Source organism: Phoenix dactylifera, chromosome 8 (genome assembly GCF_051530095.1).
Source record: "Phoenix dactylifera cultivar Ajwa chromosome 8, Ajwa_hap1_PhDact_Kaust_v1.1, whole genome shotgun sequence".
In the NCBI taxonomy this organism is placed as follows: domain Eukaryota; kingdom Viridiplantae; phylum Streptophyta; class Magnoliopsida; order Arecales; family Arecaceae; genus Phoenix; species Phoenix dactylifera.
Window position 1 is genome coordinate 21,095,877 of NC_143197.1, and position 27,486 is coordinate 21,123,362.

Sequence of the window (27,486 nt, forward strand, 5' to 3'; positions counted from 1 at the left end):
GGCTTCCCTTACAGATGCCTGATCTCAATGGAAGATAGAGACAAGGGAGGAGAGAGGAGGCTCAGTGAGGAGAGAAAATAAGAGACGATCTTGTACATCCATCGAGCAGCTGGGAGAGAGAGAGAGAGGGAGAGAGAGGAAAGAGAGAGAAGAAAAGGTAATTGGGTCCTAAGTTCATGCGAATGGCTCGGCCACTGACCATGGAGAGAGAAAAGATAGAGGGAGAGATTAAAGAGAGAAACAGAGGAGGTTCGGTGCCCATGCACAGACTAGAGAGCGAGAGATCTCCACCTTGGTCGGGGCCGGTTGGCGACGGGGTTTTCCCCTTCCTTCACGGGAGCCGCCGCAACAGAGAATCCACACGGGAAGAAGAAGAAAGCTTTTGGATTTCTCGGCTTGGGAGAAGAAAACTTGGGAGAGAGGTCACGCCTAAGCCCCCTGAGCCCCGCCACGTGAAGCAAAAACCTTCCACGGTTTTTTTTTTTTTCCTTCAGCAAATAATAAAAAAATAACAAAAAATAATTTAAGAGAAAGAAAAGAAAGACCGAAGTTTATGATTTTATTAAGACATTGATGAGAAAAAGAAAGTTTTGAAAGCCGCTAAGACCGGAGCCCCGGCTACCGCCAAACGAGGTAGAAAAAATACAGGATCTACGTGCGACGATGATGACCACAAAAAAACGGAAGAGAGGACGGCAGCAGATTACGTGATCGGTGGCTCTAATACCATGTTGAAAAAAAAAAAATTGCATTTCTACCTGTCTATTATAATGTACAGGAGCCTCTTTTATATAGACTAGGAGGCTAAAAATATTTGGTAAGGCCGACTAAGTTTGGCACGATTAATTATAAATTAATTAAGATGAAATTTGGAAGGTCAACTAAATTTGGCACGATTAATCACAAATCAAACATGATCCTAATCAATTATATAATTTTAACAATAAGAGAGGGCTTCGAGTTGGTTACTTGTGCCTGATCTGGTTCGATAGCCAGAGATCTCCTCTGAGCGATTCAGGTCAAGTTAGAGCAATGGAGATCTCTTCGGGGAGCGGCATCTAGAGTTAGTTGAGAGTGGATTTTTGAAAGTTGGCCAACTGGATGTCCACTTCCATAGAAAAGAGCAAATGACCGGTTGAGGGAGCCAAGAGGACGGAGCCGGCCCTGGAGAAAGTTATGTACTTGAGCTGTTATGGACCCAACTCTCGGCTAATTTTTTTAACTTAACTTTTTTTATTTATGCATCTATAAGTATATATCATTTTGAGAATACATTAAAAGTTTGAAGGGAGGGATTTAACTGAGTTTTTCGATGTCTGAAATTTAGTGATTTATATCGAATTCAGTTCTGCTTGAAGCACAACAGGAGCAAGACAAACAAGGGAAAGGGGACGAACCCAAAAAGAAAAAGGAAACATGGGAAAGGGAAAGCTTTGGATGTCAATCAATTAATCCAAAAGATTGGGAAAGCCAAAAGGAAGATCAGATTTTCTTATGGTCAACTTCGATGGGTCTGTCTTGGACAGAGGTATGAGGGGCGACGCGGGTTTTGTTATTCGAGACCTGTTTGTCAGGGTCATGGCTGCTAGGGGCAGTCAACTCTTCAACTCTTCGACATATCGATCTCGGGTACAGAGCTGAGGGCTGCTTGAGCGGGTCTTCCTCATGTCCGATGTGTTTTATGGATCGGTTTCATTGTCCTAGAGGGAGATTCGGCCACAGTCATCAGTTGAGTCCGGAGGGGCCTAGGGGTAATAGTAGTGCCCACCCCTTGCTCCGAGATATTTGGATAATGGTGGGGGCTGAAGGGGCCTTCCAGGCCAAGCACGTGTTCCGTGAAGCTAATGGAGCTGCGGACTAGGTGGCTGCTTATGTAGCCAGTCACCCCGGTAGTACCCTGTGGGCTGGAGATGGAGAATTGTCCCTGGCACTTCGAGATATTTTGTTTTTCGATTTTATTGGGTGTATCTATACTCGTCAGGTATGATCCACCTGCTTTAGCAAAAAAAAAAAAAAAAAAAGAAAAAAGAAGGGAGATCGAACTTTCTCTTTGTTTTCTTTTATCTTAGATTTTCTTTTAACTTTCTCCACTACACATAGCAGAGCCACCACGTCTATTATCACGCAGCTCGGACATGTGACAGATGCAGTCACCCTCCTCATGGAGCAGAGCCGATTGAGAGGAGGAGCACCATCCTCGAGAGGAGGTGCCACATCCTCCAGAGGAGGAGATGCATCCTCGAGAGGGGGAGCTTCATCCTCGAGGAGGACATAGATGTGTTTGAGTTGTGTTTTGTCTTACTTTGCTTTACTTATTGTATTCTCACATGTATTCACATTCATATCAATACAATGAGTAGACATTTTATCTTCAATTATGTGCTTTGCTTTATGATTGATTGTGTGTGATTACCTCCTTTTTGGTATGATGACAAAAAGGGGGAGAAATATGTATAAAATGTGTAAAAGGGGAGAAATATGAAAAAATATGTAAAAGAAATCAATGGAAATAAATAAAAAGATAAACTCTTAAAAACACACTCAAATTTGTTCTAAGTGGATTCGGTACCTCGAGGCTCATTATCACTCTTTTGGGGCTCCTAATGGAGTAATCTCCAGAATCTATTCAAGGGATATTCGGAGATTAGCTGAATCCTACTCAAGAACAAATTGACAGATTTTCTCTCTAAAAAGATAAAATTCAGTTCAAAAACTTCAAAGCATTAAAAGGAAATTCAGAGAATCAAAACATAGTTGAATGCATATGTTGAGGGGGAGAATCTGAATTTTAATCAAGCTAAATCATTAATGACATATAAGCCAAACAATTGATTGCATAATATGAAGGCTTATATAATTCCAAATGAAAGGGGGAGCTTTAACTCCGAAATTTAATGTTTCACTCCTTTCAAACTTGGATAAATTAAATTATCAGACATTTGAATTCATTTATGGATAAATTAAATTTATGGATTTATGGATTTGGATAAATTATCAGACATTTATGAGCAATTCATTTTACATATACTCAAAGTTTTGTCATCATCAAAAAGGGGGAGATTGTGGAGTGATTGATTAAAACCCCATTTGATTTTGATGAGCTCAAAGCATTTGAGTATATCTTGTGATTACTAATGAATTCAATTGAGTGTTTCAGTGAAAATCCTGTCCAAGTGTCTCTAGATTTGGTTCATAGTATTTTGGATAAGGTAAGAAGTCTGCTGAACCAAAGTCTGAGACTCGAGTCGACTCCCGAGTATCACGAGTCGACTCCAAGCGTATCAAGTTCACTGGCACGAGCTCGAGTCGACTCCAAAGAAGGTAAGAGTCGACTCTCAGAGGAACACAAGGAAAAAGTCAGAGAACGATTTTCGGACTCTGAGATTCGAGTCGACTCCCGCAGTACGCGAGTCGACTCCGAGACTGAGCGACCATCAACAGACAGAAGACCATGTTACTGCCTCTGAGATTCGAGTCGACTCACAGACAGCTCGAGTCGACTCCGAGACAAGCTTCACGTCAAAAGGCAGAAGACCAACTTTCGGAAACTGAGAGCCGAGTCGACTCCAAGGAAGTTCAAGTCGACTCCAAGACTGGATGAGCCAAAAGACAGAGAATCGGGAGTTCGGGCTCTGAGATTCGAGTCGACTCCCAGGACAGTCGAGTCGACTCGAGTGGACAAAATTCAAAATTGGATCCACGGACTTCAGTGGATGAGCCGACTCCAAAATTGCCAGGTCAGCTCCAGAAGTTGGCGAGTCGACTCCAGGTCAAGACGAGTCGACTCCCAGTCAAGACGGCAACTTTAATTCAAATTTGGAACAGTTGCCGAGTCGACTCCGGAAAAGCGTGAGTCGACTCCTGCTACAGCCGAGTCGACTCCTGATCGCGCGAGTCGACTCCAACCCACCAACAGTCATATTGTCAGGCTGCGCAGAGTGTGCAGAACGGCCAGAAAAAGCAGAGTAATGGCTAGTTTCTGTGGGGGTTGGCTTAAATAGCCACAGAGGACTGTAGCAAGGGAGGGAACAGATATTCCACTCCAAGCATTCAAGTTTTCAAGCTCTCCAAGTGCTCTTAAACGAAAAAGGGAAGATCTGCATTTACTGCTCCAACAACTTCTTCCCAACAATCAAAGCTTCCTCCTCCTGCATTCAAGTCGACCACTCTTTCAAGAGGAGACCGGAGTTCCAGAAGCCATACCTCTTCACCAGCTTAAAAGCGTTTGAGGGCTTCTAACTCCTTTACGATTATATTGTTTTAAATCTGCTTTTTGAGAAGCTATTTTCTGTTTTCTTCTATCTCTTGTATTTACTTGATTCAATCGGGGGATTGAATCAAGGGGTTTAAGGTTGGTTGGTGAGCCAAGTTAAAACCAACGTGTGTAAGGGTTTGATTGTGAGCCCGGGAAAACAATCGGGGTTGGTTCTAGTCGGTGAGCCTGGGAAAACCGACCGAGTTCGTTGTGAGCTCGTAAAACAACAAGTTTGGTTGTGAGCTTGCAAAACAACCGGCTGTAATCCAAGGGGGTTATAGTGAAATTCCCAAGTGAGACTTGGGGAGTGGACGTAGGAGCAAGGGTTAGCTCCGAACCACTATAAAACTTTGTGTTTGTAGTGCATTGTCTCTCATCTTCTTCCCCGCACATTACTCACAGCACTAGGCTTTAATTAAATAACTTGCTATAGTTTTTAATTAATCATCCACAAAGTTTTAATTAGCCAAATTATTTTAAAAACCCAATTCACCCCCCCCCTCTTGGGTTGTCTATCTGGGCAACAACAATCCAAAAGGATGCATCACAAACTTCAACTTGAGAGTACAGATTTCAATTGAATAGTTACACACTTACACTAGCAGGAGCTAATTAATATACAGGCATGCGGACAATCTAAACTTATTGTGAGCTAATTAATATACAGGAGCTAATTAATATACAGGCATACGGACATTAACCTATTTCATAGGCTTATAGCGTATTCATTCTCCACCATCCATGTTTTTTCATAATTTACAGCATGCAAAGCCAACTATAGAAATCCCTACTATATGGATCCTCCAGTCAAGACCCAAGGACCTAAACTTTGCTTAAGTCAATCAACATTAGAAAGGAGGAAAACTCTGATGAATGATAAAAGTAACAAATCCAAATTTATCTATCATTTCATGAGAAAGTAGATCGAGGAAGACCACAGCACTGTTCAAAACCTCTTGCAGAATATCACAAGTTATGCAAAAAAAAAACAAAAACCACAGCACTGTTCAAAACCAGATCAAGGAAGACTTTAGCAGAGAGAATGTCGTGCATATAAAATCTTGAAAACTATGATTAAATCTCAAAAAAATTGTGCAAACTAGGTTAGATCTCGCAGATTGGTAGAAAATAAAACAAGTAGGCCCAAATGATGCTCCCCAAGTGTGGCACACCCCTCCTCCAAATCTTCCGACTATCCCCGACGACCCCCACCTCTCCCTCTCCCTCTCCCTCAAGTCCGGCGCCGTTGCCCTGTTACAGGATAAGCCCCCTTCGCCGGAACCATCTCCCGACCTATGCTAAAAAAAATACGGAGGACTGGAGGAGGGACATACCTTGGGACGCCGAAGAATGGGAAGAGGGAGATCCGCGGAATGGGGAGTCGGAAGTCGGGAGATCTAGGGCACCGAGCACGGAAGCGGGCTACTCTTCTCCAAATGATCCTCCGCCGCAGCTCAAGATCTAGGGCACAGCCGCACGGGAGATCTAGGGCACCGAGCACGGAAGCGGTCTACTCCTCGTCTCCTCCAGATGATCCTCCGCCGCAGCTCAAGAGTCAAGACCTAGGGCACAGCCGCTGCGCCGCATGGGAGAGAAAAAGGAAGGGGTCCAACAGGTGAAGCGGATGATTTATATATCATCCGTTGCGGGCTGCGGGCAAAGCACAGAGCACAGTAGTCACTAGTCAGTATCACTGCGGGCCTGCGGCCCAATGGCCTGCATGTCTTAAAAAAATGATCCAAAAAAATTGGGTCGGGTCGGGTCGGGGTGCGGGTCGAAATTGGGCGGACCCGACCCGACCCGAAAAATAGAACGGGTCCAAATTTAGGATCCGACCCGGCCCCGCGGGTCCTAAAATGCGGGTCGGGTCGGGTCTTAAGCGGGTTGGGTCGGGTCGGGTCACAGGTCGACCCAACCCATTTGCAGCCCTAACCGGGCATGGCGAAGGCCCGCTCCGGCTGCTCTCAGCTCACGCGGAACCGAAGTGTCAAATAACTGACTACCCTCAGCAGCCACAACCTTATCAGACGAGTCTCGAATAACAAAACCCGCACCTTCCCTCATGCCACCATCCAGAACTAACACAACTTTTTTTTTAAAAAAAAAGTCTCAAAAAAATATTTTAAAATATTTAAAATAATTAAAGTTTAGGAGATAAACAAATTATTTTTCTAAATTAAAACTCCAACAAGTTCCTCCACTCAAAAATGACAAAACAAAAAAAAAAAGAAATACTTGTATATTTTGCCAGTGGCCCTAGTTGTATCCATAAGAATAAGAATATTTGATGGGACTTGGTCTTGATTACTTCCCCTATATAATAATTGTTTCGAAAACCACCCAAGCTGTCAAACAATGGCTACCATTTTTTTATAGGAAGATGCTTCGGCAAACCACCTATGTAATGATGTTTACCATAGTGGAATATCTCTTTAGAAACTCGTTATATACCTCACATAATGAAAGACCTCTGGAATTTCTAAAATAGATGTCATAACATGCTAGAAATGGTCCATATTAAACCTTGATTCTAGCTCCCTCTTAATTGCCATCAGGTCGGCTGTCGATGAAGCCCGGTTGAGGTTAGTCAATACCGAGATGGAAAGCAGGCTAGCTTAGAATCGAAGAAAGATGTTGAAGGGCTATTGACACCTCCCTGAAATAGGAGCCCGACATAAAAAGAAGTCCATTTGCCGAAAGATTTTCAGTAAAGAACCATCCGAAGCATAAGTTAGCAGGATTCTAGAACAACAATAGGAGAATGAGAGAGAGTTAAAGTGGCAGAGGTTTCAAATTACTTACTTGAGGGTCTTTTGGTCACCCCTATGTATAGAATGGGGCTGGAGTTCATTAACTTAATCACTGGGACGTGCAATAACTGTGTGATAATATCCCGCATTAACTGCATGGTCATGGTTCATCGCGATGTGCATACAATGATAATTGCACCGATCGTGTATTTATGGATGAACTGGTGTAACCATTGCCCAGATTATAACGGAGGCTTGTTTAGTATTCTTTAGTGTTACACTGCGGTTGGCCCAACTAGAATGACACCTCAGCCAATACCGAGGTCATTCATTTTGGACAAACTGAGGTCGGAGACTTTAGGACAACCCCAGGTCAGAATGGCAAATACTCTCCCCATCAAGAGCAATTGGATCCAGAAAGTGGGATACCGAAACCATGGTCTTCTGCACCCGTAACTCCCTGTTCTTGCCCTATCTCTGCTCCCTCTCCAGCTCTGCATAAATGTTCTCTCTCCTTCCTCCTTTGGATTTAACTGGGAAACTGAAATTAAAGTGACCCATTAAATGGCTGGGGCATTTGATGTTAATCAGAGACAAGTTTGAAGGAAATAATTTACAGCAGAGTATAAAATCTGTAATATTAAAAAATAAATCTAAAATTCTTTCACTTTAGAGCATTATTAGGTAGAAGAGGTGAAGAATGATAAGAAAGGAAAGTTTGGGACTCTCTAGTTGCCTTCATTTCTAATTGCCCTCTAGTCGCAGCTATAACCAGAAAAGAGGTGTTCGTAGGTGTGTAACTAATTTACTTATGCATCTGAAAATTGAATGGTTATCCTACAGCTGAGATGGCAAGATTACCTGCATTGATGTTATAATATATCTATTATATAATATATTATATAATTATTATGATATTATATCATATCATATAATTATGATATTTATTTGGTGAAATATTAAAGCTTTGTTAGCTATAAAAATACTGTTAAACATTATCCATAGGAGACTAGACGATGGATATGAAAACAAGTATATGTATCTGCATGAATAGTAATACCCTTTTGTGCAATGAATTTCTTACTCCTTTTTCTTTCCTTTTTTTTCGATATGATAATAAGAGCTTTTTGAAGCTTTTTTTCAATTAAGTACATATAATGACAGCTCACCAAGCTATTATTACGGGCTTGTTTGGTTCGTAGGAATAAATTTTTCTATTGAGATTTTTTTTTTTTAGAAAACTAATGTCTGAATATATGATACCTTAAAAAGTGGGCTTTGCATGTTTGGTTGATCATAAAAAAAGTGGCTTATATTTATTTGAACATCTATTTTTTTTGAAAAAGTTATATTCTTAATAAAAGAAAAGATCTTACCTCATTCTATCGAAAAACTTAAAGTATTTTTGAAAAGAAAATATCCCAATTTTCAATTAGTAGAAATTGAACTTTCTCATATCATGATTTTTTTTCATAAAATATCAAAATTTTATTTCTATAGAAAAGCTACTTTTCGACTTTCTTCTTTAAAAACTTCAATCAAATATGAGATATATATATATATATATATATATATATATATATATATATATATATATATATATATATATATATATACACCATATATTTTCTCTCCCCTTCATATGAACCAAACAAGTTATAAGTATAGCTTCACTAATCCATATCTTCAGATTGTCAATCCTTCAATAGTTTTCAGATTAAAAAAAAATCCTGTCGTATAATGTGAATCCAAATATTAAATAAAAAAATGAATCAGTGTGGAAAGTCAATTAATAGATATCGTAATGAGAAATGAATATTATTCTCATGTTTGACGGTATACATCATATGTATGGTAATCCAGGAGAGAAATATATGTATGTCAGAGAGTAGGGAAAAATCTGTTCTATTATTTGGTCGAAACGTTCTTGTATGCGCCAGATCTCCCAGCTTTACTTTCCATGTAGATCTGGGATTTCATATAATAGAGGTGAAAATGAAGAGCTCTCAAATTGCCTTTTGTCTAAAATGGCACATCCGAAGTCCAGTGTTGCTTTATATTTTTCAATTCTTTTCTAGATTTTTTGGATGCCTCTTTGATTCTGTGCATGAGCTCCATATGCAATATTCAAATAAAAAAGCACCATGAAGGACTCGATTGGTTTTCGGAAAAAGAAGGAAAAAAGTACGGTCAAAAAATATAAAAAAATATCTTATATTTAATCAGAGTTTAAATAAAATAGAAAAAAATAGATTTTTCATAAAAATAATATTTTCATATTTTATGAGAAATTCATATGGAATTTAGAAAAGTCCAACCCCTATCGTCTAAGAATTGCGATAATTTTTTTTTTTGCAAAGATATTAGATAGAATTGGATAAAAACCCTTTTTTAATTAAAAATATAATAGATATTTTATATATATTTTTTTCAAAAAATAAATTTTCAACTAAACATAAATTATTCTATAATATATCATTTATTTCATTATCAATCAAATATATAAAAAAATATTTTTTAAAATATTATATATTTAGGCACCAGTTTCTTATAAATTTTTTTTGCGAATCAGATGAGTCCGAAGTCCGTATACCTCCACCAACGAGCACCGCAAGTCCATGTATTCTAATAGAATAAAGAGGAGATGGATGTTTTTGGTGGTATGGTAGCTGGACATTCCGTACCCATCTCATAATCCATGAACATGCAAAAATTTAATAAAATAATAACAAATAAGGAAAACGTCAGGTGTCCTGAACTCTTTTTTTTAATGTATAAGCTCACGTAATTGTTCTTCAACATTTTTTTTTGTTTTATTTTAGTAGATCTGATCCAAGATTTCTTTTGTCCTTGTTGTTTTTTTTGGTTGGAATTTTCTAATTTAAAATATCCTTTTTGATTAGATGATATCGAACTCGTTTGGTTTTTTTTAAAAAAATATCAAATATTTTTTTTTAAATAATGTTTAGAAAATAATTTTGGCATGTTAGTGGACAATAAAAAAATGACAAATTATAGAGTAGCTTATATTTGATTGGGCATTTATCTTTCTAAGAAAGTTGTATGAGATATCTATTATATTTTTAATAAAAAAAAAATTTATTTAGAAATTTTAATGGTTTAAGAATATTTTTTTAAAAAATAAATTTTCAACTGGCAAAAAAATAGCTTTTTCAGGTTCTAAATTTTTTTCAAAAATATACAAATTTTATTTCTATAATATATTATTTTTTATTTATCAAAAAAAATTTAAAAAATATTTTTTTATTTTGATGTTGGCCCCCTCTTTCCGCCAACCAAACGAGTCGTGAAAGCCTAAATGGGCAAAATAGAAATTTGGGCCCCATAGAGTCATAAACCGCGTGGCACGAGCGGAGGCGCGGGTTTTGTTATTCGGAACCCGTCTGCCAGGATTGCGGCTGCCAGCGGCAGTCAGTTGTTTGACACTTCGATTCCGAGTGCGGATCTGAGAGTAGCCTGGGTGGGCCTTCGCCATGCCCGGTGAGTCTTACAGGCTAGGTCCATCATCCTAGAGGGTGATTCAGCCACCATCATCAGTTAGATCCGGAGGGTCCAAGGGGTGGCGGTAGTGACCATCCCTTGTTCCGTGACATTTGGGCTATGGCGAGGGATGGATGGGCCTTTCAGGCCAAGTATATTTATCCTGAAGGCAGTGGTGCTGCGGATTGGGTGGCTGCATATATAGCTTGTCATTCCGGAGGCACCTTGTGGACTGGTGATGGAGAGTTGCCCTTGGAGCTTCGAGGTATTTTATTTTGTGACTTTATTTGGTATATCCGTTCCTCTCAGATTTGATCCATCCGCGTTAGCCCAAAAAAAATAAATAAATAAATAAATAAATAAATAAATAAATAAAAGGTCATAAACCGCGTCTCGAAAGCCGGATCCCAGCCCCCATTTTGCTCCCGGAAATTACTCCATGCCGCCGCCAGCTGTGGAGCGGCGGTGAAACGAAGTCCCCAAGGAAACCACTGAGCCGAAGGCCAAACCAGCAGCAGATAACCTCTGGTTTTGTCCATCCTCCTCATTTATCGTAGCTATAAATATCCTCCATCTCCAGCCAACTTCCTCACCAAAGCAATCCCCACAAAAAGCACACTGCTTTCTCCACCAGTGTAGTCTTTGGTTTCCCAGCATTTGGAGGAAGACAAGAGACGGCCTCAACAAGCAAGGCTTCTTTGATTGTGGCAGCGAGCATGGGAGCAGTGGAAGCTCTCAAGGATCAAGCAGGGCTGTGCCGATGGAACTACGCATTGAGGTCCCTCCACCAGCGAGCCAAGAGCAGCGTGGGATCTTTAAGTCAAGCCACCAAGATGTCTACCTCCATTGAAAGGAGCACTGGGAGGGTAGAGAGAGCCAAGAGGACGGAGCAGACACTGGAGAAAGTCATGTACTTGAGCTGTTATGGGCCCAAGTAGAACCGAATCCAACTTTTGGCTAATTTTTTTAACTTAAATATATATCATTTTGAGAATATATTAAAATTTTGGAGGGGGGTGTTAACTGAGTTTTTCGAAGTCAAATATTTTAGTGATTTCTATTGACTTCAGTTCAGCTTGAAGGACGACCGGAGCAAGATAAACATGGGAAAGGGGCCGTACCACAAAAAAAAAAAGGGAAAGGAAAAGCTTTGGATGTTACTAGATTAAAAAAAATAGGGAAAGCTAATGTTCAAAAGTCGATCGAACTTTCTCTGAGTTTTCCTGTATCTTTGATTTTCTCTTCCATGATGTTTCGTTCACTTCCATGATGAAAAGCTGGTGGGTTTTTTTTTTCTCATGACGCAAGTTATTTAGGGTCTTTAGATTTGTATAAGAGCCTAAAATTTATTCATTATATGGTTGATGTAGAACTAAATATACATTTCTGCAGATTTTTATATACTTTTTTATTTAAGCCAAAATATTCTTACTAACTTAAGGATTCAAATTCATTCAAATCCAACCACAAATATCACGATCAAACGGTGATTAACTCAATGCTATAGTTTCTCTCAGTCTACATATACTATCATCTAAATCTACAATGATACTATTTGTAGTGATTCGGAATCTCACCTAAAAGGACAAGCCATAAGATGTTATTCGTATTTGTTGGTCACGTAAAAATGTCCACTTAATGTGTAATCGATGTAGAACTAAACTTACATGGGTAGGGTTGTAAAAATCCCCCCCTCCCCCCCCAAAAAAAAAGGCGGATGGGCCGGCCCGAAAAGACCGGGCCCATTCCCCTTATTACGATCGTGCCCTAAGCACCATCGTGGAAGAAGAGGGGTGAAGGGGGTGGGGCGGCGGCGTGAGGGGAGGCCGGTCGTCGGGGGAGGCGACTCGCCGGAGGGGATCGAGCGCCGGAGAGGGAGATCCGGCCAGCCGCGGAGGGGGGGAAAGCCTTCCTCTTTCCTTCGGTGAAGACCCTCCATTTCTCCGCCGATTCCTCGCCGGAAAGGCCGCCGGAGCACCCATCGGACCAAGGTAAGCGTGGATCCTTTCTTTGCACTTCATTGCTTGGATTTTGGGTGGCTTTGGTGGGGATTTGGCCGGTGAGATCATCGAAGAAAGGTCCGAAACAGGGTACCCCTGTTCGGCTCCTCTCTTCCGGGTTCCGTCGCCGCCGGCTGCCGGAATTGGCCGGGATTCATGGCGGCGGGGTTGATCGGGTCTGTGTGAGGGGTTTTATGATTTATTTGAAGATGGGGGATGGGGGATCCGAGGCCTTCTTCCTCGTGATCCCATTGTTCCTCTCCCTCTCGCGTCGGCTGGCCACCGGCGGCGATGGTGACGGCGGTCGAGGGCCACTGGGGTTGCCGTCGGGTGGGGGCCGAGCCACTGCCAGTGGATCTCCGGTTGATGTGGGAGGAGGGGGAAGGGAGGAAAGAGACCCTGGGTCGGTTTTTGGGGGAAGAAGAAGAAAAAGAAGAAGAAAAAAAAAGAAGAAGGAGAAGAAAAAGAAGAAGAAGAGGAGGAGACCTCTTCTTCTCTCTTTCTCTTGGCTGGCCACCATCGCCGGCGACTGCAGCAGGGGCGGCCGGCGATGGTTCGGCCAATGGTGGCTGAGGGTGGGGAAGGTGAGGGCACAGCCACCCTGGCTGTTGCCCTTGGACCAAAGAGGTGGAGGAAGAATCCTTCTCTCTCATCCACCCCTTCTTTTGGTCTCTTCACCGGGACCGATTATCGTCGCGGCGTGGCTGCGGCTATGGCTGGCGACGACGTAGGCTAGTGGTACAAGGTGGGAGTCGGGCTATCCCGACTACCCTAGATCTGGAAGGATTGAGATGTTAGGGGACCTGATAATGGACCCCATAACAGATGAGAATTATGGTTCAGAATATTTTAATATTAAATAATTTAGTTTGTGATTTATAATTAATGTTGTAGGGGAAGAGTCAGCGGTGCCAGGAGATTTTGATCAGGGGACTCAGCACCTCAGCGAGTAGGTTGTGACTCAGATCCGTGATTGAGTCAGTCTACAATTTCTGTAAGAATCTCTACATCTGAGCACTTCTATACATATATTTGATTTATCGTTGGATTTATTTCATAATTATGTTGTTATTGTTTTATGAGCTGATACGAAACCTTTGAGGCGTGCATTGTGTTTATAATGAAAATATTGAGATAAATTCATTTGGGAAGAAATAACATATTTTTGAGAATTTATGAAAATATGTGATGTGATGAAATTGTGATTAAACATGTAAAACTAGACATGTAATGTGGGTTGGACTAACCTTGTCATGAGATAGCCTCTACGAGCTTATGCGTAGGATAGCTGCCACGAGCTGATGCGTGGGATAGCCTCCACGGGCTTACGCGTGGGATAGCCTCTACGAGCTTATGCGTAGGATAGCCTCCATGGGCTTACGCGTGGGATAGCCTCTACGAGTTTATGCATAGGATAGCCTCCACGGGCTTACGCGTGGGATAGCTGCCATGAGCTTATGCGTGGGATTTGTGCAGTCTTGGACTGGGTCATGATCTTGGTTAGTCCAACGCCAGAAGTAAAAAAAATTCTGAAGACTTGGGAATCAGGGTATTACGTGAATGAATCACGAAATGTGAAAAAAAGGATTTATGTATACAAAATGGTTTGTGTATATATTTGTTATTTGTTGAGCCTTTTGAAAATGATGAAATGACATATATTTGATGCATTGATTATTTTATGAATTTTACTGTGTGTGGCTGTTGGGATTCTTACTAGGCTGGAAAAGCTCATACTATTCTTACTTTCTTTTTCAGAGGCACTGGATTTGTAGAGTCCATCGGGTGGGACGAGAAATGAGATCAGCATGGAGTCTGACTGCTAGATAGATAGAAGCAGCTTATCTTTTATAGTAGGACATTTGAAAATCTTGTAATTAAACCGATCGTTTATTTAAACATGTCGAATTGTCAATTTGAGTTAATTAATTAGTTATAGATTTATTGGAATTGTTGTTTATCTTAGGCCTTGCATGATCTTTAGAGTATTGCTCTAGGGCTCATGCGGCCGGTCGCGTGCCGGACCCGGGTGATGGGTTCGAGGCGGGACAAGGGTCCTCATATTTTTTTTTTAAATATATATAATTGAAATTCATAGAGCAATTATATGAATGTGCATGGGACAACTATGATTTAGAAATGAAGGTTTCAACTGACTGAATTGTAAAGCTTTATAATTTAGATGCAAGAAATATAGGTTTAATCCATATTTTGGTTCTACAATGCTCATCCTAATATTTCACAGGGCTTTGTACTTTTCTAGTCCTAGGAAAACTATATTGAAAATATTCTAGACAAGTTTATGACACTACTTCAAAATCTATGCACTATAAGGAAAAGAATTCAACCTTTTTTTTTTGTAATTTTAATTTTCTTCTTTATTATTTTTGGGCTAGGGGGGAAGAACATTTTAGAATTTCAAATTTAAAATTTGACTTTTTTTAACCATTTCTCAGATAGATACTATCTGCGGTATTGTTTTAATATTTTTCAATATCAAACAGGGTTATACCACAGAATTTTTTCCCTTTGTAGTCAAATAAAATGAGTGATAGCTAAGTGAAAGCAACTCCTTGCTTGTTTGCAAGAGGTCAGGAACCAAATCTTTTAACTAGTGTTACCTCTCAAGGGTCGCATTCAAGTCTCAAGTCGTGTTATCTCTTAAGAAAATTCGACATTGTCACGGTTGTGTTTGTCGAATGGTACTATCTCTAAAGAAAATTAGATGCAAATGATGAAGGGTTAGAGTATCTCGAGTCGTGTTATCCTTCGAGGAAATTCAATCTCAGGTATTCTTGAATAGAAAATCCTGATTTAGATCTCTAAATGGATGAAGAAGACTAATGCCTCATGATCTTTAAGAAAACTTTTTGGTGGTTGATAACCAAAATATTGAGATACTGCACAAGTTCCATTTTGAAACTATAGTAGTGGAGATTGGGAGAGAGTTAAATTTGGGTAACGGTCGTAATGTTGCCATGATCAGAATTTGAATCCAATACCTCTCCCAAGATCAAGTCAATAAGGGTGCCAACCAGTGACATAATTACGAAAAGTTCAAACAAATAGATAAAAGAGAAGAAATGAGGGCATTTGAATTATTTTGTTAACTAGATCAGTAATCCGTCGGACTCTTCTTTCACTTTTTTTTTTAAAAAAAGAAACAGAAAAAAATCAAACAATGTCAATTTTATTTTTTTTACCTTCTTTCATGTCATACCTATGTCATAAAAAAATTGCTAGATTGCTTATACACCACCCCAGTCCCATCATCGATTAACATCTAAGACTTGATTTAGGAGCAGAAAGTTGTGTTTCATCATGGACAAATAGTTGATTTTTATTTGAGTAAAATGTGCGTAACAACTTAAAAAATGAGCCAACTTAGATACATGGTATGAAAGTTTACATGGAAAAAAACAAAACAAAACAAAGAGGTGCCAGCTTACAGTATCCATGTTAGGGTAGAAAAAATTAGAGTCTTAAGGATTAGAATTTCCAAATAATCAACCCCCCCTATTGACATTATTTATTGTTAAATAACAAACTAATGTGGAGTAGATGCCAATCCAGCTATTGCTAGGGTTGGTTATTATTGATGGACACCATTTGCAAATGGTTCATGTTACAGCTAGATTCTAGCTCCAATCAAGCTTAATAATAAATCAATTTTTCTTAATAAAAATTATTATCCAATCCACCTACAAAGGCATGGCTGCTAGCGGGGTGTTATCCACAGTCAATAGAGTGCAAAACTGCGTCCCAATTAACTTAGATGCCCTCCGTTATTTAATATATTTTTCTCAAGCCCTGTTACTCTGCTTTCAGCTAGCCTACAAATAAATAAATAAACAATATGGCCCCAGGTATCTGGGAAACCGTGGGAAGCCCAAAACCGGCAGCATCTCATTCCCATCTTTTTGCCAGCCTCTTTATATATACACTCTCCTTCCAGCTGTGTGATCAAAGCTCACCAAAACAATCTACTTTCCTCCATTCATATCTTCCTCAAATTCAGAGTACTTACACACAGAGAGAAGAGATGCGCTCTGCAAGCAAGGCTTCTTTGATAGTGGCAGCGAGCATGGCGGCGGTGGAAGCTCTCAAGGATCAAGCAGGGCTGTGCCGTTGGAACTATGCCATCAGATCTCTCAACCAGCAAGCCAAGAACAACATCCGTTCCTTCCCTCAGACCAGGAGGGTGTCTTCTTCTTCTTCTTCTTCTTCTGACATTGAGAGGAGGAAAGGATCGGAGGGGGCCGATGAGAAGGCCAAGCGATCGGAGGAGGCGCTGAGAAAAGTCATGTACTTGAGCTGTTGGGGTCCTAATTAGGACTTCGGAAGCAGGGGAGACCCAAAAATATAACAAGTCTCTATTTGGGTGTCTCCGCATCTGACTATTTTAGTACTTTGTAAATATGATGAGCCTTGAGATATACTGCGATTTTTTGAAATGGCCTTCGTATGTTTTTGTTTCCACCCGAACTGCAGTTCGAGATTTTTTCACTTGTGTGGCTATGCGATCTTTGAATTCCGATATGAACCCATTAAATGGCTGAGGCATTTGATTTTGATCAGTCCTCTCTAGGATGCAGTGGACTGGAGGAAGTCAGAGGACCAAATTGAGAACACTTTAATACCAACGCCTTACCGGATACATGTAATGTCTCATTTTATGTAGTTATCTTTGAGCACCTGAATGTGTGCCTTCGCGGAATTGGCAGGCCTATTTGGCAATACCACCATGCTGGAGGAAAATGGAGCATTTAGAAGCAGTACGGTACCTTGGCTGGTGAACCATCATGAAGGTCTACTATTCACAGATGCAATGGATATAGTCCTTCCAGTCAATCTTTAAAGGACAGGCCTCACGGGCAGCAAGAACTCGCACTAAATACCCTTAGCATGATGAGAAGTGGTCCTTTATCATGGTATAAACTACATAGAACTCGCTGGATATGCACTATCTGATAAAATTACCACAGTCATACATACAGATATATATATATATATATATGGATCTTTTTTGATCCCATATTTTATTGATCATAAATATTTTATCATTTTTATTGATAATTACTCACGCTATGGGTATCTCTACTTATTGTATGATAAAGCTGAGGCATTAAATGCTTTTAAGCTTTTCAAAATAGAGGTAGAGTTACAACTTAGTAAAATGATTAAAGTTGTGAGATCAAATAGAGGTGGTGAATACTATGGAAGGTATACTGAAACTGGATAAAATTTAGGTCCATTTGCTTGACTTCTTCAAGAGTAAGATATAGTTGCACAATACACTATGCCTGGTGCTCTTGATCAAAATGGAGTTGCAGAAAAAAGAAACCGAATATTAATGAAGATGGTAAGAAGTATGATTTGTCACTCAACTCTTCCAATTTCTCTGTGGGGTGATGCCTTAAAAACCGTTGCGTATATTCTAAACATGGTTCCTACTAAAGCTGTCCTAAAAATATCCTATAAAATTTGGATAGGTAGGAAACCTAGTTTAAGATATCTACACATTTGGGGGTGTCAAGCTGAGGCTAGGGTGTATAACCCATAAGAAAAAAAGTTGGACTTTAGAACCATTAGTTGTTATTTTATTGGTTATCCAGAAAAGTCCAAGGGATACAGATTTTATTATCTTAATCATACTTTGAGAATTGTGGAGACAAGAAATGTTAGATTCCTTGAAAATGACCAAATCAGTGAAAGTATAAAACTTCAAGAAATTAATTTTGAGGAAAAGCAAACTCCATATGGTGTGCAAGATTCAAATAAGCAGCCAATGATTCCTCCACCTATCATTGATAATAATTTGGAGGAGGATGAGTTTACTATTAATGTTCCACTTGAATCTGTGCCAGTTATCACTGAGAATGTTGCCCAACTATAGAACTAGTGGATCAAGAAACAACTTTAAGAAAGTCATCAAGGGTAAGGAGATCTCCAATTCCACCAGATTATATAATATACTTTCAAGAATGCGATTATGACATCGAAAATATAGATGATCCAATAAATTTCTCACAAGCTATAAATTCAGTAAATTCCTCCAAATGGTTAGATGCTATGAAAGATGAGATAGATTCTATGGCTAAAAATAATATTTGGAGTCAGGTTGAACTACCTCTTGGAGCTACTTCAGTACACTGCAAATAAATTTTTAAAATCAAAAGAGACTCCAAGGGCAAGGTAGAGCGACATAAGGCCAGACTTGTTGCCAAAGGATTTACTCAAAATAAGGGTATTGATTATCATGAGACCTTCTCTCGAGTTTCAAAGAAGGATTCTTTAAGAATAATTATGGCTTTGGTGGCTTATTTTGACTTAGAGCTGCACCAAATGGATGTGAAAATTGCATTTCTCAATGGAGATTTAGAGGAACAAGTTTACATGAAACAACCTGAAGGTTTTGTTTCAGAAGGACAGAGTCATAAAGTTTACAAGCTAAATAAGTATATATATAGACTCAAACAATCGTCCCAATAGTGGTATCTTAAGTTCAATAATGTCATTTATACGTTTTTGGCTTTATAGAAAACATTGTTGATAGATGCATATTTCTTCATATTAGTGGGAGTCGATTTATTTTTCTAGTCCTATATGTAGATATTTTGCTTGTCAATAGTGATTGGGCATTTTTTAGGAAAACTAAGCAATTTCTCTCGAAGGATATGGGTGAAGCCTAAAATGTCATCGGCATTGAGGTCATAGAGATAGATCTAAGAAAAAGTTTGTCTATCTCAAATGGCCTACATTAAGAAAATGTTAGATAGACTTGGCATGGAAATTCCAAACCAAGCCCAGTGTCTATTACTAAAGGCAAAAAGTTAGGCAAATCACAATCTCTGAGAAATGAAATTAAAAGGGAGCATATAAAAGCATTTCCATATGCTTCACTAATTGGAACTTTAATGTATGCTCAAGTCTGTACCAGATTTGATATAACATATGTTGTGGGATTACTGGGAAGATTTTAAGCTAATCCAGGCATAGAACATTGGAGAGCTGCTAAGAAAGTATTGAGATACCTTCAAGGAACTCAAGATCATATGCTTACATACAACAAATCTGATCTCTTGAGATAGTTGGATACTGAGACTCAGACTTTGCGGGATGTCCAGATAGTAGAAAGTCAACATCAGGTTATATCTTTCTACTAGCTGGTGGTGCAGTCTCGTGAAAAAGTTTGAAGCAAAAGATGACAACTACTTCAACAATGGAGGCTGAGTTATTGGCATGCTATGATGCAGTTACACAGGCTATTTGGTTGAGAAACTTTATCACGGGTCTATAGATCGTGGATACTATTTCAAAGCCCATAGAGTTATTTTGTGATAATTTAGTAGCAGTTTTTTCAATAAAGAATAACAAGATATCCAATGAAAATAAGCACATAGGGGTAAAATATCTTATTATAAAGAAAAAAATGTGATGACCATAAAGTTTCAGTTTAATACATCAATACTGTGCTTAAGTTGGCAGATCTTTTGACCAAAGCAATAGTCCTGAGATTGCATAAGGAGCATGTTGGTCAAAAGGGCATTTCTGGATAAATTAATTGATGTATTATTATGCACATTTCAGATAGTTGTAAATAACATTTGTTGTATTTTCTGCTTTAATGAATTCATATGGTTTATGCATACTATGGTTGCAGAAATTGTGACCAAAAAATGGATTTTATGAGAAGTTCATTCATAAGGGTTTGGCTATGATGGTTTAGTAATATAGTGATCATGGAATGTTATACGCCAATCAAATAGGTGTTATTTCTGCCATGGTTCATATTATTATTCTTAAAGTAGTCAAACATAAAGTTTGCCCAAATTGATATCAGAATAGAAAGAATACGCATATAAAGATTATAAAATCCAAGTGCTAAGGATATTTGATTTGTCAATATGGTCCAAGTGGAAGAATATTGGGATCCCATCAAGTTGTGGCCCACATTGACAAATGGCGTCAATATGGTCCAAGTGCGAGAATGTTGGATCCCGTTTTTAATTAAACCCTGATCCCGTTTAATTAGAACCCACATTTGACAAGTGTCCCTTGAATTACGTAAATTCTAATTATCTTAAGGGTATTAAGGTAATTTTGCAGTAGTGAAGGGTTACCTTGATGGGAGGTGACACTTCATGGGTATAACCACCTACGGCATTTGGTCCCTAGAGAGCTATAAATAGCCTGTTAGACTCTTTCTCTAATACACATATTAAGAGCTCTCTCTCCAGAAGATATTTCGCTTTCGTTAATCTCTGTCCACATCAGAGTTAATTCCTATTAATCGCAGGCTGCGGATCAGATTGCACGCATCTCGAAGTTTCAAGATGGATTCAGCGAGTCAAGGTATGATTTATGATTCATTAAGTTTAATTATTCCATCATTATTTGTGTTGTCCTTTCAATGGAGAGCATGGGAGGGACTCTATTTTGCTGTCCCAACAGTTGCATTCCGATTACATTTTGCTGCACGGGTCTCCTAGATTTGGCGCAGCTCCATTCCGATGCCGGCTTCACTAACTCTATTGGACATTCTTTCTCTTATCCGACGGCTTATTGGCTTCTCTGTTATCTGGCCTATTCCAGTATTATATCCTATCGTGGCATCAATATTTTTTCCTCCATGATGACTTTATCTTCCCTTCAATTCAGGGTGTGCAAAGAATCCAAATCCAATTCGAAAAGAAGTTCAGAATCTAGTATGTATATGTATTAATTCAGAATGAGAAATTTGTATTGAAAATAAGATTTGAATTACTTCTTCTATTCATGACACTCGTGTGATTTATATACAAGTTGAACCTCTAGATATAGTAGAATATAACAATAAAATGCTATTATTATGGAAAAAATATTACGGATCCGATATAGTATAACACAATAGCAAAATTCTATAGGTATAAATACTAAATTTGAATACCACAATCAGATCACATAATTTTTGGAAATTAATTTGAGCTGATGTATCAAAATTGTAAAGGCAATATGGAGCAGCTGCGATATCCAATATCATATATATTATAATAGATAAAATTGTGCATAATTCTGACAATATGAATATAAAATTTAATAAGAAATTTGTTAGAAAATTCCATTCTAACCTTTTTTTTTTTTTCCTTTTTTTCTCTTCTGAGATAGAAAAAAGAAATAATGAAAGGAAAAGAGATTCCTTGGGAATGACTTTTCTCGCACTTAAGCATGTATCTCCATGCATGCGTACATTGGGGATGCGTACAGAATGGCCAATCAGGACAAGTTCGTAAACAGTAGTCCTGTCTTAGCTTAACCCATCATGAACCAAATCCATTCCAATGTATACCCACCCTTACGAAAGAGACCCCAAACGGGGAAACCTAAAATGCCTGCAGAAGGCATGCGAAGATCATGCAAGGAACGGCGAAGCCCCCGGTATCACGGAAACAACGGAGCCCAAAAGCAGCAATGACTTCAATTCCCTCTTTTTCCTCTACTTTTATTATTATTATTATTACTCTGTCTTTATAAATCTTCTGTCTCCTTCCAAGTTCTATCGATCTTTTTCTCATCAAACTACACGGCAAACACTTACATCTCCCTCTCATCTTTTATTTCCCTAAGACTAAAGAGACGAGATGGATTCTGAGAGCATGAGGGCCTATGACGAGGAAGAACAGGCTAATTTTACGGATTTTCGGGTGAACACGCTTCGCATTTGCGGGATCGCAGCGCGCGAGAGGTGGCGTCGTCGACAATTGGATGAGGCTCTGAAGCTTACTCATAAACCCCCGGATTGGTCCGATTGGCGCCAAGTCCACCTGCAAGCTCGTTGGCTGGGCTTACAGATCGGAAACCCGCTCAACAATCGTTCGAAGGATCATCCTCGTTCCATGCAGGCGCCCAGTCATGAGGGTCAAGATGGAGCCTAAGATTAGTCCGAGTTAGAGCATGTATCCATCATAAGATTTGCTTGACAAAAGAGGTACCAAATGCTATATATACTTCTATTCAGGGTCAAAGTCCAGTGCTGCTTTCTTTTCTTTTCTTTTTCTCTCTTTGATTCTGTGCATAAACTCCACACGCAGTATTTAAATGAAAAAACACGGTGAAGTTTACATACCTCATCATTTTGGACTGTGTTCGAAATTCAGAAAAACACCTTGGTGTTGCAGCGTTGCCATGCATTAGGTATTGCCAAATTTTTGTCAAACTTCTCAAACGAGCCATCAGTAAAATCAATTTTATTCTTGAGTAAGAGAGCGGTCTTCATGGCACGCCTCCATAAAGGATAACTGTCACCAGTGAGGACTTAAGAGATGAGGACCTTGCCTGGGTTATCTGAGTGGTGGAGAACGGTGACCTTATATCAATACTAGAATTGGAAATAGCAATAGAAGAGGCTATGATTATCAAATGGAGAATAGAGGGTCAAGGAAAATAAACACTGGGAGAATGATAGGAGAACAAAAAAGAGGTGTTGATTGATCAAGAAAAAATTTTCTCTGATACTATGAGAAATTTGTATTGTAAATAAGATTTGAATTGTTGGTTCTATTCATGGCACTGGTGTGATTGTTTTATTCACCCCTAGTTTATTCCATACCTCCTTTCTCGGTCACTATAGCTATAAAGATCCGTCATCTCCTTCCAACTTTCTTGTCAGAGTAAGCTCCAAAAACAAGTTATTTGTTCCTCCAAAAACTCTCTTTGAATTCATATCAAACAGAGTGGAGCTTTTGCACTCTATTTCTTAAATTGAGGACTAATGGAGAAACTAAGCCACTTCCCCCAAATTTATGCGGGCAATGACAAAGAGGAGGTAAAAGGACGGTGAAGACCTCAAAAAGGCAGAAGGGCGGTGAAGGCACTAAAGAGGCAAAAGAGCAGTGCCGAGATCAGAAGGTATGATGGAGGGGATGAGAAGAGGGTGAACATCTACTTCAAAAAAAGGAGATGTAAAATTTTTTTACTTCCACTATTTCTAGAAATAATAAAAATTATTTTAAAAAACAAAAACAAGATAATTAAACAAATTTTCTTCATTAGATTCTGTCATTCTATTTTTTTTAAAAAAAGAAAAAGCAATGTCAAATTTATTTTTTTATATTTTTTTTATGTCATACCTATGCCATAAAAAAAAAAAAAAAGACTGCTAGATTGCTTAGACACCACTCGAGTCCCATCTTGGGTTAACATCCAAGCAAGACTTGATTTAGGAGCGGAAAGTTGTGTTTCATCATGGACAAATAGTTGATTTTTATTTGCGTAAAATGTGTGTAACAACTTAAAAAATGTGCCAACTTAGATACATGGTATGAAAGCTTACGTGGGAAAAAAAAAACAATACAAATAGTTGCCAGCTGACAGTATCCGTGTTAGGGTAGGAAAAATTAGAGTCTTAATGATTAGAATTTGCAAATAATCAACCCCCTCTATTGACATTATTTATTGTTAAGTAACAAACTAATGTGGAGTATATGCTTGGGTTGGTTATTGATTGACACTATTTGCAAATGGTTCATGTTACAGCCGGATTCTAGCTCCAATCAAGCTTTAATAATAAATATTTTTTTCTTAATGAAAGTTATTATCCAATCCACCTACAAGGGCATGACGGCTAGCTGGCTCTTGTCCGCGGTCAATAAAGTTCAAAACTGCATGCCAATTAACTTAGATGCCTTCCGTTATTTAATATATTTTTACCCTGTCCTTGCTGGAGCCCTGTTTGCCTGCTTTCAGCTAGCCTACAAATAAATAAACAATGGCCCCAGGTCTCTGGGAAACCGTGGGAAGCCCAAAACCGGCAGCATCTCGTCCCCAGTTTTCTCCCATCCCATCTTTTAGCCGGCCTCTATATATACACTCTCCTTCCAGCTTTGTCAAAACAAGCTCGCCAAAACAAACTACTTTCCTCCATTCATATCTTCCTCAAATTCAGAGTACTCACAGAGAGAGAGAGAGAGAAGAGATGTGCTCTCCAAGCAAGGCTTCTTTGATCGTGGCAGCGAGCATGGGAGCTGTGGAAGCTCTCAAGGACCAAGCAGGGCTGTGCCGTTGGAACTATGCCATCAGATCTCTCAACCAGCAAGCCAAGAACAACATCCGTTCCTTCCCTCAGACCAGGAGGGCGTCTTCTTCTTCTTCTTCTTCTTCTTCTTCTTCTGACATTGGGAGGAGGAAAGGATCGGAGGGGGCCGATGAGAAGGCCAAGCGATCGGAGGAGGCGCTGAGAAAAGTCATGTACTTGAGCTGTTGGGGTCCTAATTAGGACTTCGGAAGCAGGGGAGACCCAAAAATATAACAAGTCTCTGTTTGGGTGTCTCTGCATCCAACTATTTGAGTACTTTGTAAATATCATGAGTTTAGAGATATACTGCGATTTTTGGAAATGGACTTCGTGTATTTTTGTTTCCTCCCGAATTGCAGTACGAGATTGTTTTTCATTCCGATATGGACCCATTAAATGGCTGAGGCATTTGATTTTGATCGGTCCTCACTAGGATACAGTGGACTGGAGGAAGCCAGTTACCGGACCAAATTGAGAACACTTTATTACTAACGCCTTACTGGATACATGTAATGTCTCCTTTTATGTAGGAAAATTAAGAGATACACAACAATAATTCTCCAAAATATTTATCTTTAAGCACCTGAATGTGTGCCTTCACGGAGGTGGTCGGCCTATTTGGCAATGTCACCATGCTAGAGGAGAATGGAGCATTTAGATGCAGTACTGTACCTTAGCTGGCGAACCATGATGAAGGTCTATTATCCATTGATGCAATGGATATGGTCCTAGCAGTCAATCTTTAAAGGACGGGCCCCACAGGCAGAAAGAACTCGCTGGATAAGCAACATAGAACTCGCTGGATATGCATTACCTGATATAATTACGGCCACCAAGTTGTTGTTGTTGTTGTTGTTGTTGTTGTTGTTATTATTATTATTATTATTATTATTTTATATAACAGCAGTTTACATTTTACGCGTGCCGATGCAGCCAATAATATCAGAAAACAAAAGAACAGATAACGGAGCCGACACCGTGTCACGAGTCGTCCATATAAACCCTTCAGAATGATGAGCCGTATAGGAAGCAATTCAGTTTGTTGCACTGTTTGCTTCCCTGTAGACATACATGGCCTACTGGAAGCCACATTCCTCCAGTAGTCTGCGTATATCAGGAAGCAGAGGCCTGCCCTCGCCTGCACGTTCCTGACCCCGAATCCAGTAGATCACCTGGAGTCGAGTCACCCTTGAGAATGAGTCGTTCTGCTCCCAAAGTCCATCGGGCAAAAAAAATGCCCTTCCAGATGGCTCTAAGCTCAGCACACACCATAGAGGGGTCGAAGATTTGCTGGCCCCTAGCCCCCACTAATCTAGACTCATGATCCCTGATGATGAAACTTGCGTCTCCACATCTTTCATCCTCAGCCATACTATCATCAAAGTTTACCTTCATAAACCCAGAGAATAGGGGCACCTAGACTACGAACATAGATCTGGACGCTGCAGAAGCAGGAGGGAGGCTCCAAATGTCTCTGGCCAACCCGAAAGGTGAATCCTCAGCGATACAAGTAAACTCCGCCAGCACCAAGTTTGCTTGATGGAATCTTGAGCATGTTGGTGACCTCTCGGGTATTTGGAGGCTAAAAATAGTTAAGCCTTGGAGGAAAAGTTGGTGCATTTTAGTTATTGCTACTTGCTCCTAGATGTAACTAGAAAGGAATATAGAAGGTAAAAAGATGTTGTAGGCCTTCAATGGCCACCAAGGTGGTAGCCTAGTAGTAAGGGGGCTTGGACTCCACCCCAGTTGTCAGGAGACCGCATGCCCTACACCCGGATGGCTCTGTATGGATATACTTTCCTTCCATCAGTACTAAGGTGGCGCTGGGGTGACGTACTCACACGTGGATGGCCTAGTGGGGTTTCTCCTAGGTTGGAGAGGGCACGCGGAAACTTACGACCCGCATCGAACATTCTCTGGTGGAAGGAGGGCCAGTGGGGGCTGCTATGCGGGTGGAGTTCTGCCCCTCCCCCTCCCCTCCTATTACCCACCAAAAAAAAAATGGAGAGCATGAGAGGGACTCTATTTTGCTGTCCCAACACCTGCATGCCGATTACATTTTGCCTAGAAGGTGATTTTACTACATGGGTCTCCTGGATTTGGAGCAGCTCTATTCCGATGCCGGCTTCACCAACTCTATTGGACATTCTTTCTCTTATCCGATGGCTCGCTTGTTTCTCTGTTATCCATCCAATTCCAGTATTATATCCTATCGTGGCATCTATATTTTCTCCTCCATAATGACTTTATTTTCCCTTCAATTTTGGGTGTGTAGAGAATCCAAATCCAATTTGATAAGAAATTTAGAATCTAGTATATATGTATTAATTCAGAATGAGAAATTTGTATTGAAAATAAGATTTGAATTGTTTGTTTTATTCATGGCACTGGTGTGCTTTATATACAAGTTGAGCCTCCAAATATAGTGGAATATAACAATAAAATGCCATTATTATAGAAAAGATATTAGGAACCAGATATAGTATAATACAATAGCAAAATTTTATGATTTGATACAAATACTAAATTTAAATATCAGATTACATGATTTTTGGAAATTGATTTAAACTGATGTATCAAAATTGTAAATATAATATGTAGCAGCTATGATATTCAATATCATTCATACTTTAATAGGTGAGGTTGTGCATGATTCGTGAGAAAATGCGAATCTAACCCCTTTTTTTTTTTCTTCGGAGATAGCAAAAGGAAATAATAAAAGGAAAAGAGAATCCTTGGGAATGACTTCTCTCATACTTATGCATGTATCTCCATTCATGCGTACATTGGGGAGGCGTACAGAATGGCCAATCAGGACAAGTTAGTAAACGGTAGTCCTGTCTTAGCTTAACCAATCATGACCCAAATCCATTCCAATGTATGCCCACCCTTACGAAAGAGGCCCCAAACGGGGAAACCTAAAATGCC

The 27,486-nt window shown here is 39.6% G+C and overlaps 3 protein-coding genes across 3 annotated transcripts; all 3 read left to right on the forward strand.

Annotated features, from left to right (window-relative positions):
• The first annotated feature begins 10,626 nt into the window (after positions 1 to 10,626).
• On the forward strand, positions 10,627 to 11,816 carry LOC149753028 (uncharacterized). The gene is made up of 2 exons (XM_089924947.1): positions 10,627 to 10,796; positions 11,087 to 11,816. Exons 1-2 carry the CDS (start codon positions 10,627 to 10,629, stop codon positions 11,442 to 11,444), a joined length of 528 nt encoding a protein of 175 aa, XP_089781073.1. The 3' UTR covers positions 11,445 to 11,816.
• A 4,561-nt stretch (positions 11,817 to 16,377) lies between these two features.
• On the forward strand, positions 16,378 to 17,043 carry LOC103698874 (uncharacterized). Its single transcript, XM_008780921.6, has one exon. It carries the CDS (start codon positions 16,549 to 16,551, stop codon positions 16,837 to 16,839), a length of 291 nt encoding a protein of 96 aa, XP_008779143.3. The 5' UTR covers positions 16,378 to 16,548; the 3' UTR covers positions 16,840 to 17,043.
• A 7,316-nt stretch (positions 17,044 to 24,359) lies between these two features.
• Positions 24,360 to 24,937, forward strand: LOC103698875 (uncharacterized). The gene has a single exon (XM_017840989.4). It carries the CDS (start codon positions 24,460 to 24,462, stop codon positions 24,757 to 24,759), a length of 300 nt encoding a protein of 99 aa, XP_017696478.2. The 5' UTR covers positions 24,360 to 24,459; the 3' UTR covers positions 24,760 to 24,937.
• The last annotated feature ends 2,549 nt before the right edge of the window (positions 24,938 to 27,486 follow it).